The 21,969-nt window shown below is 40.0% G+C and overlaps 1 protein-coding gene across 3 annotated transcripts in view; it reads right to left on the bottom strand.

The window, feature by feature from the left end:
- CDH7 (cadherin 7) overlaps nucleotides 1-19,949 on the bottom strand; it is a 128,912-nt gene extending 108,963 nt beyond the window's left edge. Inside the window, exons 1-2 of one of the 3 annotated variants that reach the window (XM_019729337.3) lie at nucleotides 19,666-19,949; nucleotides 7,113-7,519 (exon numbers count right to left, since the gene is read on the bottom strand). In XM_019729337.3, the coding sequence (XP_019584896.1) occupies nucleotides 7,113-7,322 (210 nt within the window). In that variant the 5' untranslated portion in view covers nucleotides 7,323-7,519; nucleotides 19,666-19,949. Of the gene's footprint in view, nucleotides 1-7,112; nucleotides 7,520-18,028; nucleotides 18,706-19,665 lie in introns of those variants that run through there. The other 2 variants (XM_074339865.2, XM_074339864.2) reach the window with 2 other exon arrangements.
- Between the last annotated feature and the right edge of the window lie 2,020 nt (nucleotides 19,950-21,969).

Below are 21,969 nucleotides of genomic sequence, written 5' to 3'. Positions count from 1 at the left end.
TTGTGTTGGTTTGGTTTGGTTGGTTTGTTTGTTTTTGTGGAAGAATCTGGCAGACACCCCTTAACCAATTAATCAAAGTCAACATCACCAGGAATGAGTCACATCAACATCCTGTACCTCCTGACAAGGTGTCCAAGCTACAGTCACCTGAAATGGATAGTTAAGAGAAAACACGAAACTAACTCTGATTGTGAGTTGTGTCACCAATTTACTGGTCAACAATGACAATGTGAAACTGCCTGACAGAAAAAGAAGGGGACAAGACAAAGTCAAGATATAATTCTAGGTTGCCTCCTACCAGGAAAAAAGGAAACAAAAAAACGCTTTGTTGTAACAATTGGACAAATTTGAGTATGATCTGTTGACAGGTAATCAGTATTATACCAATGTTAGTTTTCTGGTTTTAATCCTAGGTGTAGTCATGTAAGATTAACATGTGGAGAGAAGCTGGATTCTGAAATAATACTTAGCAACTTATTGGTAAGTCTGCAATCATTTTCAAAATAAAATGTTTCAAAATGTCACCTGTTTGATCTCCATCTTACCGATGAGAGGATAGAAAACACCGAGAAACTTGCAAGTGTAACCTAGGGTTCATATTTACTGATCTTTCTACTACATAAAGCTTTCCCCAATATACTCTTAGAAGACTTTGTCCTACTTTCTAAAAGGATATTTGTTTTTGCTTTGATGTGGAAATTGTATAAAAGGATTACATAACCACAGAGGAGTGCCATGTTATCTCATGCAAGTGTTTGTCCACAGATCCATGAATGAATTCTTCTTACCCACCCCACATCTGTAGATTAGCTGTACAATTCACCACTTTCTCTTGTTATCTGGTTACCTACACAGTTTATCAACCAGACTGTGTATTTTAAGAAGAGTTTACTTTTACAAACTCTCCTATCTAGCACAACACCCATCACAGAGTAGGTATTTATAAGTATTTGAAGAACAAAGGACATACAGTGTTTCCCGGAAAATAAGACCTAGCTGAACCATCAGCTCTAATGTGTCTTTTGGAGCAAAAATTAATATAAGACGCAGTACTTATTATATTACATTATATTATATTATATTATATTATATTATATTATATTATATTATATTATATTATATTAAAGACCCGGCTGTATATTATAGTAAACTAAGACTGGGTCTTATATTAAGAAGAGAACATGAAAGGACAGGCTGAACAGCATGCCAGAGAGAACTTCTGGGGTAGAATGTTGAGCATATTTACATAAACTACTGTTTCTCTCCTGTGATCATAATCACTTTAGCATATTATCAGTATAAATCATGTAAAAACCATGCAAATTAGGATGAAAATTCTCCCAGTATTGTAGGTATCTATATACACTTGAACCAACAAAGGTTCAGTGACTGTCTTGTTTATCTAATTCTGTCACTTATCTTGGTGAATTGCAGAGACTGCTGTAGATGCTGTGACTCCGTACCAAGGAGCACTGCATAGAGAGCTTTTCAAACAATTATAGTTCACTTACTATACAAAGGTCCAATATCATCATTTTAGCTTATCTCTTGTCTTGCACTTAAAAGTGACAAAGGAATAAGACAAATAAATGAAAAAACAAGAACTCATAGACACAGACAATAGTTTAGTGGTTACCAGAGGATAAGAGGGGGAGGACGGTGGTAGAAGAGGGTAAAAAGGATCAAATATATGGTGATGGAAGGAGACTTGACTCTGGGTGGTGAACACACAAAGTGATATATACAGGATGTATTACAGAATCGTATACCTGAAACCTATGTAACTTTACTAATCATTGTCACCCCAATAAACTTTAATAAAAATAAAAAAAACACACACAACATAAATATAATGTAAAACACAACTAGTGTACTTTAAAAAAATATATTTGCTTTTTACGTCACCAAATGGTTGCAAGTGTGTATTAAACACAAAAAAAAGCAGTAAAGAAGACAGCATTTTTAAATGATTTTGATCAACACAGACAATTGGAAAATTTAGAGCCAATCTAGACTATCTAGTTTGACTACAATTAGGTTTATAACTGTAGACCCCCTCTTCTTCCACTCTTAGCTTTGTAGTTTCATCTGACAAACCTTTGGTGATCATAACCTTCTTTCTAACCTAAGATAACTTGGAAGACAAAATGAACAATATTAAACTGAATTAATGGTAGGTTTCTGCATTTTAGTGGCAAAATCAGATAGTTTATTTCACTGTGGTTGAAAAGAAATAAAACAAAAACTTTGAACTGTTGATTTTATGTGGAGAAAGTGCATTTAATACTTTATAGCTACACTGGAGTATTACAAGGGCTAAGAATAACTGCCAAAAAGCATTTCTAAGAATCTGAACATATCCACATCCCATGGAGCTGATCCAGGTCCCAATTCCCTCTGAAGTCATCAGGAGTTCCCCATTCCTATCAGCAAAGTAACAAGAGAAGGACAAGGTCTTCACAACTCACTCCGTTTCTAAAGATGTTATGAAAATAGGGTTTCTACACATGCATTGGAAAAACAAACTGTTTGCTGTCTTCTAAGATTGAGGCCAATTTTAGGTAATCCCCATAATAAGAGGACACTTTTGTAGCTGTTCCCCCTCCAATATCTATAAAATATAAATTTTGCCACAATGAATATGTGCTTCCCCAAGTAATACATATTTGGGATTCATTATTTTCTTTTTGTGTATGTCATATACATTTGCCCAGTAAAGGAATCTAATTCCTAACTCATTTTTTTTTTTTAAACACACCTTTCAAGATGAGACTTTCTTTTTCTGGAACACTGAACCTAGCTTTGCTGATCAGGAGGCAGAGACTCTCATAGTGAGTGATGCAGCGGAACTGTAATTAAATGCATCGAAGAGGCTCACCGACACTTTCGAGCAAGCTGAAATTTAGAGCAGAGTGAATCTCACACTGCATGCCTATGTATTTGATTTTGACCAGGGTGATAGCAATAAATTCTGCCTGAATGAGTGGGGAAGAAAGGGGAGAAGCAGAAAAGACCAGAGTGATGTTAACGGCTGAAGAAGCAGACTGTGGAAGAGGCACGGAGCACACATTTCAGGGAAAGTCATGGTCTGGAGCGCGGCAGTTGGCTGGCAGCCCACGATGGTGAGGCGAGATGGAACACACTTAACACCCGGAACAGAGGCTGGCTGGTTTTGTAGACAAAAATTTTTGTCAGGTTGTTGGGGGATGTTAAGTGAGAAACGTCAAGGTGAGGAAAAGACTGGACTAGGAAAGTGATACAACTGTCAGCTCCTACATTCTGCAGACAGCCGGTTCAGGCTGACATAGTCACGGGGAGACAAGGAAGGCCTCTCCAGCTCATCCTCCCCATAAAAGGACAAGACAACAGGCCTGATGGTGATTAAGAAACACTCCTAAGGAGAGGCACACAGTCATTCTTTAACACAGAACCCCACGCAGCGCAGTGACTATACAGTTAGTCACATTGTATGGCAGGATTCCAAGTGGCTAAGCGAGTGGTTCTCACCATGAGAAAAATTATTGTTTATAACTATGTGTGGTGATGAATGTTAACTAGACTTATCGTGGTGATCATTTTGCAATATATACAGATACTGAATCATTATATTGTATACCGAAAACTAATGTTAGATGTCAACTATACCTCAGTTAAAAAACTCCAGCAGAGGAAGATCTAATGACTCTTTCCTTAAGCCTATACCTTTAGAGTCAGCAGCTTAGCAACCCACAGCACAAGAGAAGGTGGGATCCTAATGATAAAGGTCAGATTTGAACACAGCCCAGGAACTCTGTGCCCTGGATGTCTCTTGGTGAGGGTTCTAGAATCACCCCTGCCCCCCTTCAAAGACTGTCCTACATTGGTCTTGGGTTACCATGTTAAACAAACCCAGTGAATTGGCTAAATAAAGTCACAAGTCATCTTGTGACTTCATTATCTTCAGTGTTTTAAGGACCAAATTTTATTTACTGTACAGTCATTTAAGCTATCTTGTTGCCCACCAGCCATGACCACGGTCTCCAAATTCAAAGGTCTAAAACAATTTACAGACATGATTTATCTGATATTTGACAGCCCTGTGTTTAAGGATTGAATCATTCACCCACAAACTATTTTGCCATAAGTCTAATCATAAACAAATATAAAGACATGATGTATTTCTAAGCACATAAACCACAGACCATTCCTCTGATTAATTGCCATAAGTTTCAATACTACTTAGTTCATACACTAATGCCTGCTTTCTTCTGCAGGATCACAAATACAACATTTGAGACAAAATACAAGATTATCCATAACTTAGTTCATTTATAATATATAGTGAAGTAGATACACATCGTAATGTCTAGATTAATTGAATGTATGTTCCAAATATTTTGACCTTATTTACTCCCAGCAAGAGAGTTGAGTTGTAGAGAGCATCATTCCCATTTTACAGACGAGGAAGCAACTTGCCCAAAGTTATACAACTAGTAGGAAGTGGTTGCAATAAAACTGAAGTCAACCTGACACACACTGTACTTATCCATTATGTGATCAAATTAAGCCATCAAGTTCATCAAAGTCATCATTTGTATTTTCCAAATTACCTAAGTAGCCAGATTTTGTCAGCAAGACTACAAGTGTGGCCATCTAACTAGTACAGGTTAAATATGTCTGTGAAAAGCACCGATTAGCTTCCTTCTTTCTTCCCATGATTGATTACCTGCCTATCCATCCTTTCACATCTTCATCTCAAATTTTTCATCCCTATTTTATAAAAACTCCTGGTCATAGTTCCTACCTCCCTCGACTTAGCAAAAATGAAAATATATCCATTCCACCTACCCACATGAATGTACCAAGGTCAAATGTGTTCTCGTACCTCTGTTTATTCAGCCCACCAACCCTGACAGACTCATTTTGATATCTCATGCAGACAATCCAAAGTGCTCCAGTTCTCTGCCACTTTCCCTGAGCAAATCCAAATCGTTCCAGCAAGGCCTTTCATTTGTCTCTCTTGTCTATAAATTCTCTCTCCATCTCAAGTTATTTTACTGCCTTTGTTCTGTATGTTAGTCATTTAAGATTGTTTTTTTAACCCTCTTCCATCCTAAACATTCTACCATGAGCATCTATACTGAATTCCAAGTAAACATCATGCTAGACACAAACACAAACTTGTTTCCTGTCATATAAAATCTGCCACGTGATTGCTCCCGATTAATTAAAAGGTAAGCACAAAACACTTCTTGTTACCTAATCAGGACCCACACAATCTCTGTTAGAAAAATAACAGCATTTCCCAGTGGCTTCATACGCTTTTGGAATTGAAGTAACCTTAGGGACATGCATTTTCATAACTTTAAATGGACTCATCGGGATTAGTTGCATATAAACATTCTGAATTATGGGAAGACTGTTAAATTTAAAAAAAGACTATTTTCAAATGTTTTAAATTACATTTATCGCAAAATGTCAACTTCACTCCGGCAACTCCATTTAAAACCAAATTAATATGAATATTTTAGTTGTCTTTAAAAAATTTTACATTCTCACAAAAGCGAGATTTTACCTAATAACTCCTGACTCTTTCTGAATTAGTACAACATCATAGATCTGTGCATTTAAAAAAGATTGATGAATTTGTTAAATGTTCACTAAAAAATGAATACAATTAAGCTCTAGATTCTTAGTCGCTCACATTGCATAATGGTTACTGCTCTTACTTTGTTTAAAAGAAAATGAGAAATTTCGTACATGAACAGTACATATGACAGTACTATTTATAAAAGTAGAATGGCTATGAAAAATTTATATGCAAACACTTGTGTACTTACATATCTTTTCTTAGTGCAGAAAAAGGTTGACTCTGGACTAAAAAAAAAAGTCCTAATCCACATTCCTAGAAACCATGAACTTATTAACACATCCTTTTGTTTGCAATGAATGTCTGTAAGTATTTGTACATTATACAGGCATTAAATTAAAATAATAAACATTACCTTGATATGCAGGCACCCATCAACAAAAATAGAGTTTTTCACCCTTAAGGTGTGTTCAAATGTAAACGTAACCCGTCCAATAAATAGCAAAGATTCTCCCTTGATCATTTCAAAGTTGAAAAGTCACTCATGGATAAATTCAACAGTTTTATCAGGAATAGACACACAAAACTGACAAAGCCAAAAAAAGTAAAAATGCAGATGTATCGATTTCTTGCCAATGCACTCTATTTACAAAACATTCACCAGTGCTCATCACCAAACTGAGAAATTCAGGAAATCTTTACAAATATGAAAATATCAAACCTACAGTAGACGAGGGACTGGAGCCATGATATGAGGATACTCGGGGGAAAACCACATTATCCTGATGTGCCCTTCAGTTCAGAAGGTGCTCACGTGAAAAATCCTGCCCAAATGTTCAAACAGAAAGAAGCTTTGGAAAACAAAAAGGCTCACTTTGGCTATCATTTGGCCACCAAACCAATGTACACACACTGCTCACCAGTGGTATGATATCACTTCTAACTGACTTCTGTTTACATTCATTTTTAACCAAAAAGAAATTTTTAGAAAGCAAATTAAAAAAAAAAAAAAAAAATCCATCAAAATGCAACCACTGCTGGGAAAAGTAGGTTTGAATTGCTCATAATTTAGAGGCAATAAGCTCAATAATTTCATTTTGCAGTTTTTCAACTGCAACAATCAGGAAAGGATAGGTAAGCATAAAATTAGTATGGACACCATTTACATAGCACCCCCAAAAGAAACTAAAAAGTCACCTGACTATAAGAATCCACTACTCTTAATGGATTAGTGAATATCCCTGCTCTAATTTTTGGAAATGATAGCTTTACTGGCATGCCACAATCATGATAAACTAGGCATCTGTAGCACCCTTATCTATTTTTAGGAATAAAGCATCACTCCTTAAGTGATGCTTCAGTTTTATGGACAATACTTGTATTATAATTTCAGAGTGGCTAACCAATGCCAAAAACTTCAGAAACTATTTACAGGAGTGAGAGTTTCATGTTTTCCACCCCAAAGCAAAAACTTGCAGTTCTCCATCCAACCACAGACATTCACGATACTCGTTTGTGACCTTGGAAAGGCGAAATGCCCTACCTTTCCTACATAGAGGGGGTCTGAGCCCATGTACTCCTCCAGCACAAAGAACTGGTTCCACACCCAGCTGCGCTTGGTCCGGGACCTCCCCGATTGGAAATAGGGTTTGGATCTTGACCTTGAGAGTTCTGCTTGACTCATCCCAGAAAAACACAGGAAAAGAGCAATTAGCTGCAGAAAATGGCAGAACTCCACTTTGCCCAACTTCATCTTTTTTTTTTTCTTTCTTTTTCCTCTGCAAGAAAAAAACCTTGACAACAGAAGAGGCACAGTTCCAGTTGGCTTAGCAGCTCTTGCCTCCGGCAGGGTGTCAGCTGGGAGTCCAGAGATAATAATTTGTAGAGTATTCGATTGGAAGAGGTCACCACTGCTGAACAGCGTTCGCCAAAGAATGGTGTAAGAGGTTCCTATCAGAACAAAGAGAAGAACTAGTGTCAAAAACCAAAACACATAACTTTTAACTTTCATTTGCTAACTTCAGATTGATTTTCCCAAGATACTGTTATTTGTACAATTATTAAAACAAAAATGATTAACTTAGATAGAAATGTGCAATAACCATTGCCATATATGGAAGATGCGTAAATACTGCTTATGGAGAATTACTCTCATTCCATAATAGAACCTTAAAAGTCTGTGTTTCTTCTAGGACATTCTATTTGAGCATATGGTTTATTGAACATAAATGGAGCAACATTGGTTAAAAATTATTTTAATGCTTGCTTTTATTTGTATTTATTTCATTGTTTTATATTAGTCAGTTTCACTCCTTGGTATTAGAACATGAAAGCAAAGGAGCTCAAAACAGTGATTGAACCAAAAAAAAAAAAAAAAAAGAAGGCCATAACACTGGTTTAAATCACTTCTGTGAAACTGTAAAGAGAAAGAAGTATGAGGTGCTTCAACACTGGTGGATTGAGTCTGAGTCACAGAACACCAGCTGTTTTGATGTGTTCTGATTCGATTGTGATCAGATGAAAAGCTCAGGCATTTCCATCCTTCGCATGTATTGTCATGGACGCTGTGTAGCAAGTTGGGTTATGCAATTATGCTGCAGTTATTTTCAACTCCATAGATATTTCCCGAACACTTCCCGGCACGCTTATGCATAGTGGGGCCTTCCCAGCAAACATTTATGGAATTGGATCATACTGGCCATCAGAGGGTGAGGAAACTCAACTGTATGTGTGAGCCCCGTTCTCTGTTGGTGTGCGCCCACGTGGTGCTTCAGCAGCACAGGAAAAAACCTTTTTTCCAATGTCTATTTTAGTTACAGAATTATGATAATGCAACAGATATAAAATCAGTTATAAAACAAACTTATAAACACCCCAAAACACAGAGGAATGAGAATTTATGACAAACTGCTCACTTAAATTACTATGATGCACTGTGGCTTATGAATTAATTTGACTACCTATAAATAAATCAACACTAGGATAACTAAGGTGAAGGATGAATGTTTGTTTTTTTGTCTTATAGTTGTTGTTTGTTTTTTGAGGGAGAGGAGAAAAGTACAGTTTTAAGAACATGCAGCCAAAAGATAGCTCCCTATCAAAGCAGACAATACACTGTATTAGAAGCTTTTCCATCATTTTACCTGTCCCTCCTATAACAGGAATGTCTGTTACTCAGATGATTTCTGACAGTCAAATTGCTTATGGAAAATGCCATATATTGTAGAGGAAAGGTGACATTTAATATGTTAAAATAAATAGCCCACACAGCCGGAAGAAACAGGTTGCACTGACTTCAAGCTCTATTCAAATGAACATATTCATATTACAAATATTTCTATAAAGTTTTGAAATTCCAGAGGACACTGCAGAATACTTGGCTGTATCGCTACTTGATGTATTCTGAGAAGCACCAAAATGGGTAAACTATTGGAGCATATTAACTGCAGTCTGTGCATTGGACACTCTGTCCAAAATCCGGATCTCGCATCTAAGGAGCAAAACTGAATTTGGTCCATTGAGAAATCACCCTGGGGGGGCGGGAGGGGGCTAATTGTTCTAGACTTAGAATTATAAACAAGAAGTAATTTGGGGTCATGTCCATTGATATCCTACTATAGGCCCCTCCATGAGATTGAAAGTCCATTGTAGGGAGGTCTGAGTTAACCCACCCAATGGAGTGATAGGCTACCTGGAGTTAAAGAAGGTAAGTAGGTGCTTAGACAATGGTGCACTCGTGTACGGGATTGTCGCTGACCAGCCAGGAATCACAGCGGGGTCCTCATGGTGAGTGGCCTGTAGTAGGACCAGCTGTCACCATGGTGACAGGTATGATCACTCACGTAGCTCCCTTCCTACTGGTGGCAAACCAGGTTCCTGGGGACAGGTGGGTGGGGTTATAGCTTTGGTGACAAAACTGAGACTGGCAGGTGAAACCCGAGGCCAAAATCATTTCTAGTTTCACTCTCTCCTTCCTCGGGAGAGAATGAATTTTCTCATAAAAACAAAGACAAATACTTGGATCCCTGACACACAATTTTTAAAAATGTCATGTCGCTAAATTATATTATTTAGGCTACTTTGTGGATTAAGTGAATTTGATAACATTGTTTCAGTGTGAAAATGCATCTAGCTTCTTAACAACTAACAGGCAGATGAACTTTTAGAATTCAAAATTCGGGGAGTTCTAACTCAACACGAGTCAAGACTGGGCATCGGCGTCAGACAAAGACTCAATTCTGAGTCTGTTATGTCTGGGCTATGCAATCCTGCACAAGTTATTTCAGTTCTAAGAAGGTATGTTGCAGAGATAAAGCCCCAAGCCTCTCCCTTACACAACGAAAATGAGAATAATGGTATTTACTTCATAGGCTTAAATAAGCAAATCATGAAAAGCTAAGGATAGGGGCTGCCACAAGTAGAAGCGTTAAAACAATAGCTGTTGGAGTGATTATTATCTTGATAATATCTTTTAAGTTGATATTAGTTAACATTCGTTTGTGAAGTGACGTTAGTTGTCATTTTAATGTGATCTATAGTAAAATGTTTTAGGAAACTCTTACACTGAATGGAAACATTCTTGATAGTTCTACTCAGTGCCAGAGAACTATATGGATTATGAACCAAAAAATCTAGATGGATACAAACAATCACACAAAGTACTTTTTTAAAAAAGAACATAATGCCTTTTTTCCTAAAGGCATGTCCCTTGTAATTTTTGTAAGTCAAAGATTGGCATCAGAATTGGAGAAATTTATTTCAGCTCACTCAGGATGTTCACTGACAAGGGAGACAAGACACGTGGAGGGGGACAGGAACACTGGCGTCTGTCCTAAAACCGCCACTATTTCTGGAGGACCTTGTATCCTTCTGGGATTAATTTTCCACATTCGCAAAAGAGTTGCTGAACGAAATTATCCTATCGTCTGTTTTTCGCAGGTCTTACATTTCTGCTTTTGACAATTATATAGAATTGTTTTTGTGGGCTTTTTCTAAGCTATGGAAAGTGCATACTCTTATTCACAATATAAATTATACAAATGTCTAAGCTCTAATGCTGTACACCTGAAACTGACATAAAATAATAGTGAATATCAACTGTAACTGAAAAAAAAAACATTTTAAAAGATCAAGAGTAGAGAGATTTAAGAAAGCCATAGGAATGTAAAAGAAGCATTTGGAATAGTTAGGAAATTGAACATAAATTTTAACATAAGATGTTTAAATTACTCTTCTTGCCTCTTGAAGATTGTGTGTCCTTAACACAAGATTATGGATTTCTCAAACTAGCTAAAACATGTAAAATAAGTGAGTTACAGAGCATGCCATGGGTTATTTACAGTAATCGAGGTGATACTAATGAAGGAAAGATTCCTGGGAATGCTATACTTTCGTATTTAAACCATGGGTGTTAAAAGCAGCTGATCTGAGAATAAACCTTGAAAAACAGGGATGTCTGTCTTGCCTTTGTATCACAATACCTAGAACAGAAGCAGACACATAACTGGCTTTCAGAAAATATTTATGGAATGTTTGTTTTCATTATAATTAACTTCATTTTTCAATATGGAAAATTAACCATATACTAAGTCAGAAGACAAACTCCTTGGTACCTCTACCATGTTTATGAGTCACACTCATTTTGAAAACAATTCCATTACGTATATTTCTCTACGGTACCTGAAGTATTTGCCAGATTCTGGAGCCAAATGTTCTTTACCTTCCTTGAAGATCTATAAGAGCGCACAGGATACTTTAACTGGCTATGTGTACATTACTGGAGAATGAAATGCTCTTTGATGAACCAGAGAGATGCCTCCATAATACCCTTTGTAGAGCGCACTTGTAAAACTGCGAAATTATGTATGGATGATTGTGTTCTGAGTGGGTTTGTTTCTTAATGAGTTCACCAATTTGTCTGGTAGTTACTAACTCAGGAATGTACACCCACTATAACAGGGGAAAAGTTGTCTGGTCACCGATCAGCTGTCCCCTTTCTTTATGAGTCTTCTCCCAAATCTTGCTTCCTTTTCAATCAAATCTGGTTTTCAGGGTAAAGCCCAGTACAGTGGTTCAACCCAACTCAGCTTGTCCCGTGTTGGGATGTCATGAAAAAAAATGAAGGGCCCTGAACCATAATGAAAAACCTCCCGTTATCTACGGTCATCAAACAGAAGTAACCAAAAGTTGAACTTGAGATTTCCTATCGCATACCCTCTCCAAACAGACTCCCTCTCTTCCCACATACGTTAACATGTATAAAGGTACACAATAACATTTTTAGACATAAATGAACGTGAGCCCACAATCAATCACAATCGTTGACTTTTAACACAATGTATTAAATATTGCCTCACGAATCTGTGCCCCAGAGCAAAACCCTGCACCCTTCTTTCTTAGACTGCCAAGGTTGTTTGTCTTCTCCCTCTCTTCTGCTTCCTCTCCTATCTGAATTTTACATGCAAGCATCCACCAGGGGCAAGTCACAGCAGAAACAAGCAAAGACCTCTGCTCCCAAGTGTGTCGTGTGTCATCTTGTCCTCCGTGGGAAAGCGTCGCAGAGCGACCTTCTGGAGATCTGGCTCGCTGACCTGTTCACCATCACTAGCTCAGTAAAAAAGACAGTGCAGCGAGATGATGTACGGCATGTATTCAGGTAACTTCTGCATATCTGTGCCAACTTCTGGACAGTTACAGATAACTTTATAACTCCTTATAACTTTGAGGAGGAAAACAACCGGAATAGGTGATATCTGAGGCGAGAAGAACTGCATAGGGGCCAACCACAGATGTTTAAAAGACTAGTGGTGGCTACTGAACTGACAACCTGAAATTTAAAAAAAGTATTTAAGATTGAAAATGTGTATTTGGCTGATGTTGTAAACCGAAAACTTGTCTTCTTAAACATTTATAACATTTATTTTTTTTTCAAACTATACATACATGAAAAATCACCACACACATAAAAACGGTGATCAGCGTGACACACCTTAATCAAGAGAATAAAAACCTCGCAAAAGAAATTTTAAACGGATTGCAGCAAAAAGGAAAAAGACAGGGGTGAGATTCAGTCGAGCAATATTTACGAAATTAGCATCACTCATTCGACCTGAAATCACTTTATCATGCTCCCTTTTGTTTGAATTATTCCTGTTCAACTAAGTGGCAAAAAGTAGTTCCTAGTAGATGGCTTATTATTCATTTACTCTTAATAGCTGATATTATTTTACCAAACAAATTATTATAAAATTGTCTGGGATTTTTCTGCTCCACTGGAAAACTCGGGGAAACCACTTTTAAAAATGAGTTCAAGTAACTATCACACTCTGACTCAACCGTTTTGTTCAGATCTAAAACCAATGACTAAAAATCCCTTCATAACAAAAACCTCTTGGGCATCAGCATACCGACAACTGTTCACAAGTAAAAGCAAACCTTCTGGAGCCCGTTCCATCTAAATGAAAGCAACAAGCTAAGAACATACTGAGTGGCATAAAATGGATGCTATTCAGCCACTCCCACTCGTATCTAATCATGAGTAGTTGTAAACACATGCCTAATTAACAAATAATTCATACATACTAAACTGCTTTAAAAGGCACAGTGCTATAGGCCTTCTAGAAATAAGTTGAAGTATAAAATACGGCTATCAATGATATTAAAATAAAACATATTACTACTTTGGGTTTTGTGGTACTTAAATTTAAACTGGAATGTGTTTTTGCAGTCCACTATAAGTAACCGATGGTTTTTCTGGGTTCGAGATTTCATTTCATCACAGTTTCTCTAAATGAACAAGATCCTCATGCTTTTGAGTCCTGCGTTTCCATCCGAAGTGGGTCTTCTGCAAGTGTTTTGAAAGCTACTTGGTGTGTACTTCAACACTAACACAGTTTATTATCTATTGGTAGTGCTGTCTTATAGTTGTGCCTCCCTTTTAAAGAGACCTACAGTTCTACCAATTAGGTAGAATGTGATAGCACCAAAACAAATTCAACAATTTGCATTTTCTAGGAAAACAATGGAAAAGATGACACTTGAGGGTGGTCCTTGTACTTGACAGAAAGTAATCCATGAGAATCAACAAAAAAAGAAAAAAAATCCATACTAAATGACTGGCAAACATGCCAGAATCTAATTGATATCCCCCATAATGTTTGCTGGCTGACCTATAAAACATAACTGTACAAGAAATCAAAGTTTTGGAACAACAATAAAATGAAAAGAAAAGAAAAAAAGTCTCACTCTTGGCCTATTGGGAGGAAACTGTCATTTCTAAAAGCTGAATACATTCTGACAAGCAACATCTTTTTAAGGAATACTTATGAAGGGTGAACAATATACATGCTTAAAAGGGGAAATGATACCACTTCACAGCAGTGGTTAGAGGGCACTGTGACGATATCACCATTGCTTTAAGAAGGACCTTCCATTTACTAGTTCTTTTGTATAGTCTGGGGAAAGAAGCATGTTCTTTTTCTGGATATTCCTTGGGTATTAAATGGTATTATTTAAAGTCAATGACAAGACTGCCTCCTGATTCATCCAAGGTCTTTTTTAAAAGACCTTCATTTGCCCTTGCTTTCCCCAGGACAGCTGTCACCTGTCACCAAAGGGGTCCCTCACTGTGATTTATCTCTGTACACAAACTCAGAGTAGTTTGTTTTGTAATAAGGATGCTATTTCTTCATTGTTACTTTTCTCTGTTTTTTAAGTAGTTCTACTGAATACATTTGGGAGACAAGAAGGGAAAAAGATATATTCTAATGCCTTCCCATTTGTGAATGAGCACATAGTACCCCAACAGAGAGAAAACAGTCCAGGACCAGGAGCATGTTAATAGTGTGTCCACACTATTTCCAACCATAACATACAAGCTCAGTTATTAAGGGCAAAATTTATGGGATAAAGTGAATGTCACTTCAGTACTGAAGACGCTAATCGCTTGGTTCTCCTGAGGGTTCGTTTTCGAGAAACGCACATAAAGAAGTCCCCGAACCTGCGGCTCCACTTGTCTGAAGATTCCTCAAGTGGTAGAAACACAGATGAATAGCATACTTGAACTGGAACAGACGTTGGAAAACCTAAGGCAGTCTCTCCTGCTTTGTTAAGGACAAAACTGAAATCTAGAGCATCCGAGTGAAATGCCCAAGGTCACACAGCGAGTTCCTAACAGGGATGAGCGTGACTGGATGCAACGGATAATTTAAAGTGCCCGTTAAATATTTCTCACTCTCATAAGGAAGATCTTTTTTTTTTTCCAATTCATTATCTTTGGAATTTACCATCTTCTCCAAAATTCAAGAAGAGCTGATCTTCCTCACATTATTGTATGACCATGAGTTTGAATTTTCAACATAAGAAATAATCACAATTTTCATCCAGGAGGGTCAGGAATGCAGAATAAGAGGGTGAAGGATCAATTGTTTAAGATTATATGTCTTTATGTAACAAATAAAATGGGCAGTGAGCAGTACCCAACTTTAAAGTTGCCCTCCCCCCTTCTAAACAAACCTGGTGATCAAAAAATATGTTCCTACTATATTGTAACACTGTACTTAACTGTTTCTGCTGAAATGTGAACAATGGCCCATTCAATGTTTTAGAAATAGGGTACCAACTCGAGAAACTATCTTAGCATATAAGAACATACATGTATGGTTACTTGGTTGTTGCTACAAATCCTATCATCTTTTGAGATGACGGTCTGTTCCTAATACACCCATTATAATAATTCTAGATTTAAATTGCCATCTTCAACTTCTATTACAGAAATATACTACCATTTAATTTGTCTCACCTGTATACCATTGAAAGTTTAGCATTAACTTCAGTAAGTTTAATACTGTTGAAACAGCCCTCTTCTTTTGTACATAAAAGGTACATTTTTTTTACATTTTAATGAGTAAGGCTGGGAACGCTCCGTGATATGTGACTTCTCACGTAAAGAAACTGTGATCGAATCCATTAACTGCCTGGGTCAGATAACATTACAACCACAGACCACAACCTCCTACCGTTAACTGGCCTAAATACTCAGGCAGGGGCCTTGGAAATGAATCACATAGCTTGTAGTGTGCATCTGGTTAACAGACATGGAATGAAAACTTCTCTAAGTGGATAACAGTCAATTTCAACTACACACAAATAACCTCTGTCATGGGTGAAAAGAATGGAAAAAAATAAAAGGAGGAACAATAGTTTGTAATTAACTAGAAGCATCCTGTGTCAATTAAAAAGAAAATAAAGTTGCAAAGCACAGTCCTTCTGAGTTATTTACATAATAAAAAAGTGATACAATTATATTTAAAAGGTGTTCCTTCATACTTGTACAAGCTATCTTAGCTGTAACAATTTTAATTGTGAATTTACCCCTGCATTTATATCGACCAAGGTATGACTTAAGGTGACTTTAATAAAAGGCATCATGTTTCAATAAACACTTTGCAAAAGAGCTGAAAAGAAATTCTACCAGAATGGAAGTCTGAAGCATAATCTGAAATAAATGTATGGACAGATGTCTGCATATTCATTTGCACTGATCATTTTGTCACTGAGGAGTCTTGCAGAAGGACGAGGGGCATATGTTGGCAAGGGTAGCTTTCTGCAGAACCCACAAATTCCCAGAGGAGGCACTAGAGTACTGCTTGTTACAGCGAGCTCTGCTCAGCTCGTCAGAGGCTGATGGTCACACACAGGACTCTGATCACATGGCTTCTTTCCTTGTCCTCAGCTCCCCTTTAGCACCCCATGTAAAAGCAACTGATTCCTTCATGCCAAGGAGAAAAGCTTCTCTGTCACAGTCAGTTTGCCATCAACTAACACGTGTGAGTTATTTTCGAAGTTTCCGAAACTCCCAACTTAAGCTAAGGCTTTTTGAAGCTTCCAAGCAAGTAAAAAAAAAATAATAATAATAATAAAAAAAATAAAAATTGGTGTGTGTGAGAAAACCATGATGTGATATACAAATGACTAATGCAATAAATGCAAACCCTTACAAAATCGAGGAAGGCTGAAATCTCGGGCATCTTCACTCGGGCATGAAGAGTCACAACATTCAACAATTCATGGGTTCAGTACATTGGAAGAGATTCTTAAAAGATCTGACAAAAAGTATTTGCACACAAAGACGTATTCACTGCCTCATGTCAGGATACATTCTGAGAAGTTTAGATCAGCTTTGCCCTCCAAAAAACCTAAAATGCTGAATGATAAGGAGCCCAGCAAGGACAGCATGCCTGAGAAGACACAGTGGGATGATGTTTCCGTCTAGGAAAGCTCAACGGTGGCTGGCAGGATGCTCCTCACCCTCTCTCTCTTTCAATAGACATTAAAAATCTAGAGTCAATTCAAGGGTAAACTGCAGTAATATAGATGCTTTACAATGACTCTTTTATAAGAAAGGAGAAAGCTCTGTGCTATTAAATCACTAAAAGTAGACTTAAGAGTTGTGAGTCTGTCAGCTGATGGTTAACAATTCTCATGACCTATTGCAGCCCTTAATTACAATAATATGTCACGTGGCAAGTGCACAATGCCCTTTTATTAAAGCTGCAGATCTTAATAGCTTTTAGCAGGGTGCTGGTCTGCACTACTGATTATTGTTCCCTTTATTTTTCTTTCCACAGACTTTCAGCTAGCTTGACCAGATAAGACTATTAACGTTGGATCCTACCTAATTGCCTTTGCCACTCCACTCCATATGAAACACTAACCTATAAGTAAGATTTCCACCAAGCTGCCAGTTTGACTACTTGCCTCAATTCTTTTGCATTGTATTTCACTGTGTTCCAAGTGGCCCTGCAAATAATGAAAGGGATTCTTAATGTATTTCCCCTTTACATAGGTAACAAGAAAAGAGCTTAGGTAAATCTAAAATCTAACTAGTTCTTTGGGAAAGAAGTAATGGTTGGTGAGTTACTGAAAGCTTCCAATGCAATTACTTTCCTCCTTAGCTCTTCCCCCTCCTACGAACTTGTCTTCATAAAGACACACTTTAAGCTATTTACATGTTGCTGGCAGTACATGGATGAAAACTTTCCTTAAAAGAAAAAAATGCTGCTGCTTACAGCTCCTAAACTCTTTTAAAATACACGTTTTTGTGATGTTACTCTGACTTTTAAAATACATATTTGTCACTCAGCAGGAGCCATATATTCACTCACGTCAGTTACATTTTTCTATTTTTCCCTCACAAAGTTCTGTGTCTGTACTTCTGCATTTAAAATGATCTGATCACCTGTCTGGTGACAGGGATTATGAAGGGTGAGTCCTACTTCAACATCTGTCACTTAATAAATGATATAAGAAAGAGGAACTACTTCTTGCAAAATAAAAGGTGTTGTAAGTATATTCATGCTTCTACTTGCAGATCTCCAAAGCTCTGAGACACCTTGACGCCTTCTTCAGAGGGCCCCATTTGCCCACAGCTGGGTGAACTCAGTGCCAATCCTTACTCACCTGGACAACATCTAAGAGATCCGTAAGGTTAACGATCTTAACCGTGCAGCCACTACAGACAACGGGCCCTTCCTCATTGATCCACGCTGAGAGGTCGAATACCAGCAAGCAGCCGGTGTGCCATGTGCAACCACGAAGAAGTCCACCCCGCATTCAGAGCAGCCCTTTACCCCGCGCACCCCTAAGGAACAGCCAGGCGGAAGGGACGCAGGATCCCTGCAGATTCACGGCAGCAGCAGAATACTAATTACAGCAAAAAGCAAAGCACCCTTAGATGCGTCCTCCCTTCACCGCAGGCACAAGGAGTCTAGAGCGGATGGTAAAGGGCTCCGGCACACGCAGACGCACACCCCCTTCCAGTCTCAGACCGCTGCAGAGCCTGGCGGCCCAGCCAGTGCGGAGTTTGGCCCCCACATATCCCAGGTCGAGGTAGCGGCCACTGGTGCTCCCCTTTGAGGACAGCGGTCCGGACCGTGTTTACCGCTTCGACTGGAGAGCTTTGGAGTCTGTGCTTTCCCTGAACTCCCGAACTCGCGTTGCACCTGGTGTCGGCCAGCACCAGCTCTCCGGGCCGAGCGCCCACCGCTCGGTCCGCACGCCCGTCCTGCCTGGCAGAGCAACGTCCCACGGCCACAGAGCAGTAACTTGGGGACGCCAGAGAAACTCCACGCGGAACCCCCACCCGCTTTCCGCTCACTGCTGCGTCCAGCTTCCAAATGCGCACGCCGAGGGCGCGCGTCTGCCCAGCGGCGCTGTCCCCAGCCCCCAGCAGCCAGAGACACTCACCTGGGGCCTCGCTGCCCTCCCCGCGGCGTCGGGCACCTGCCACCCGGGCGTTTGCATCCGAAAGGACGCGCGCTCAGCGGCCGGGCGCCGGCTGGCGCTCCGGGACCCCAGTGCGCGCAGCGCGGCGCGCGGGGCGGGCGGGCGGCGCAGGTTCTGCACCCTCTGCGGCCGCCGGGACGCGGGCGCCTGCTCCAATCACAGCCCTCTCCGCGGGGCGCGGGGCGCAGGGCGCGGGCGCCGGGCCCAGCCCCGGCCGCCGGCGCCCCGGGCCCTCCGCCTCGCCCGCTCGGAGCGGCCCCGCCGGCCTCCCCGGGCGGCGCGGACACCAGGTCCGAAGCCGCGGGAGCGCGCGTCCGGAGAGAGGGCGAGAGGCGAGAGCTGGAAGGAGGGTGGGCACCGGGGCCCGGCCCGGGCGGGAGGGAGCGGATCAGGTGAGGGTGGTCGGCGGCGGGCGCCCGCAGCCAGGGGCGTGCGCGGCCGGCCCGGGGAATCACTGAGACTTGGACACTTCCCGGAGACCCAGCGAGGGCTGTTGGAAAGGCAGCCGCTCCGCCGCCACGCGCGCACACACACGCGCGCACACACGCGCGCCCCTCCTCCACCGCCCTCCTGACAACGGTACAGATGGAGTCCTTCGCAGGAAAAGCCTGAGGAGCGGGGAAAGTAGGAGGGGCCGCAGCCCATCCATCTCGGGGCGAGATATTTGCATCTGAAAGCGCGGAGCAAGAGGAGAGTTTTGAGAATTTTTGAAAGCGCCCTTCCCCCTCCCCCTCCCCGAGCAGTCCTGAAAGCCGTGATCAATTGAGCTCCCGAGGCATGTAGGCAAAGTCATAAAACTAAACAGAACTTACAGTTTCCTCGCGTGATAGTTTTGCCCTTTCAATCTCCTCGGACTGCCCTAGTTCCACTTTCTTTACTTGCAGAAAATGTCCTCCCCTGCTGGGCTCTCTAATGCAAAACTTCCGCGGTGTATGATTTACGCGCTAGGTGGGAAAGAGGACCCTCTGGAGGTGGGGAAGGGGGTCCGGTCATTTATTTAGAACGCGCCGCAGCGGGTGGAGTTGAGCACGCTTTGTTTTCCTCTCCCTGCTCTGGTGCTTGATTTCACCTGATGGCTGCGCGTTCCGTCCTAGAGGTTAAGGAGGTAAATAGATCATTGGCAATTGTGTTCGTTAACATTTTTCTCCTTCTGCCAAAGGAACTCGCCCTGCTTCTCTTATCCATCCTTAACGGCCAATGTTCGGATAATGGTTACGCAGGCATAGGCTTGGTTGGTCAGCACCTGGGTTCACTCAAGCACACGTGCTTTTCCCCCAATCCATCACCTCCCACCCATTTGGCGTGCATTTCTCCTCCTCTATTTAGTATTTAAAACTGAATTCTATGCTAATAATTCTAACAGCAAACATTTTTTGAGCTGCTGTTAAGTTCCAGGTACTAGGCTAATCTGTGTACTTAACACTGTGCTTCACTGTCCGGCCAAACCAAAACCTCCCCAGCCCCAGACCTGCTAGGATGGCCGTTTCATGGTCCACTTCCACTCAACTGCCAATCATCACCCAAACTCAGGATGTTTAAAAAAGAGTTCCTTATTTCTTAGATATCACCTTGGGTTTCCCACTATGCACTTCTTTGTCTGGGGCACCATCATTCTTCAGGTATCCAGACATTTAAACCTTGGCTTCAGCATTGAGGCCTTTCCTGTGTGTGTGTGTGTGTGTGTGTGTGTGTTAAATCCTCATTTTTTTCCCTAATATCATACATCTATAACTTCACGTTTGTCTTGCTTTGTCTGATGAAATTCCTTCTGGGATGGGAACTGTTTTTACAATTGTTCTGGACTAAAGGCTTCAGAAAGGCAAAGAGTGATATTCAGTGTGATGAAGACCAAGTGTGGCCCGTGGTGAATATCCATTAAATTGGGGAGTGAATATTTGTATCCCAGTCAGCCGTGACATAACTCCGAGCACAGCAACCTATCTGTCACCTGCTTGTGGATGGCCTGGGTCTTCCACCTGTAAGAGACGGTGTTGTGATCAGGAATCAGGTACGGTACCATATTCATCAAACCTGCTTGTTTTAATGAAAGGACATCACATAAGGAAAAAATAAATAAATTGCAGACCACTTTTTTTAAAGTTATTTTTGTTATACTTTTCCTCAAATTTTCCACAAATTTTTCCTCTTTTTGTGCCTCTGCATAAAAGTTCATCACGTTGGGGCTTCCATCTTGAATGAGATGTTTCCATGCTAACTGCCTTCCTTTAATAAAAAAAAAAAAAAAAAAAAGAATTCTTAAACCATAAACTTGACACAGATTCTAGAAGAGGTCAAATGTGTTTAGTTAACCAGAATATTGCTTCTGATCTGACATTAACAAGCTTAATTCTAGAGGAAGGTCTAGTTTCCTCTACACACAGAGGACACAACGTAGCAGTAAAGGTTAAAACCAGGGATGATCAGACAGTAACTGAAGGACACATCCTTATCTAAAGAGGTCACAGGTGGTCTCTCTCTAAGGACATGACACTTAAGCTAAGATGAGAATGAGTTTGATTTGTGAAGCTCTAAAGGAAAAAACGATCTGGGTAGAATAAACAAATGTCTGCAGAAGGAAAGATTTGGGTGTATCTGAGAAACAGAATACCACTGAAGTAGGAGAATCAAAATGGATTAGGTTGCAATGGTGGGCAAGGGACAAATCTGGCAGGGCCTTCTAGGTCTGGAAGGGTTTGCATTTTATTCCTAGGAGACAGCCCAACGTGAGGAACAACAAATGAAAAAGAGCGCCATAGTTTTAAGCTCTGGTCAAGGCTAGGGACAAGGCATGTTTTATTAGATACTTTCTCCTCTCTCCCCTCCGTTTCCTACGACTTTTGGTTAATTAAAAAACCTAGTTTACTGACAAACACAAATAAAAAATTACTACATAAATCCTAAGGTGCTGCCAAATGTTTAAGATTCCATGAAATACAAATGTAAGTCATAACAGCATGTGCTTATGGAATTTCATGTGTTTCCATATAATTTTTAAATCTATCTCTTAATATTTCCATTCTTATATATAACAATCTTATTTAGACTCCCTCAGCCAAAAGTTTTATTTCATCAGTGTCATATAATGCTGTATGCAAATTTGATAGATGCCCCCTTAT

This window comes from Rhinolophus sinicus, chromosome 4 (genome assembly GCF_057876585.1).
Source record: "Rhinolophus sinicus isolate RSI-liver-muscle chromosome 4, RSI-T2T, whole genome shotgun sequence".
Lineage (NCBI taxonomy): Eukaryota > Metazoa > Chordata > Mammalia > Chiroptera > Rhinolophidae > Rhinolophus > Rhinolophus sinicus.
This window is presented reverse-complemented; position numbering and strand designations above follow the sequence as displayed.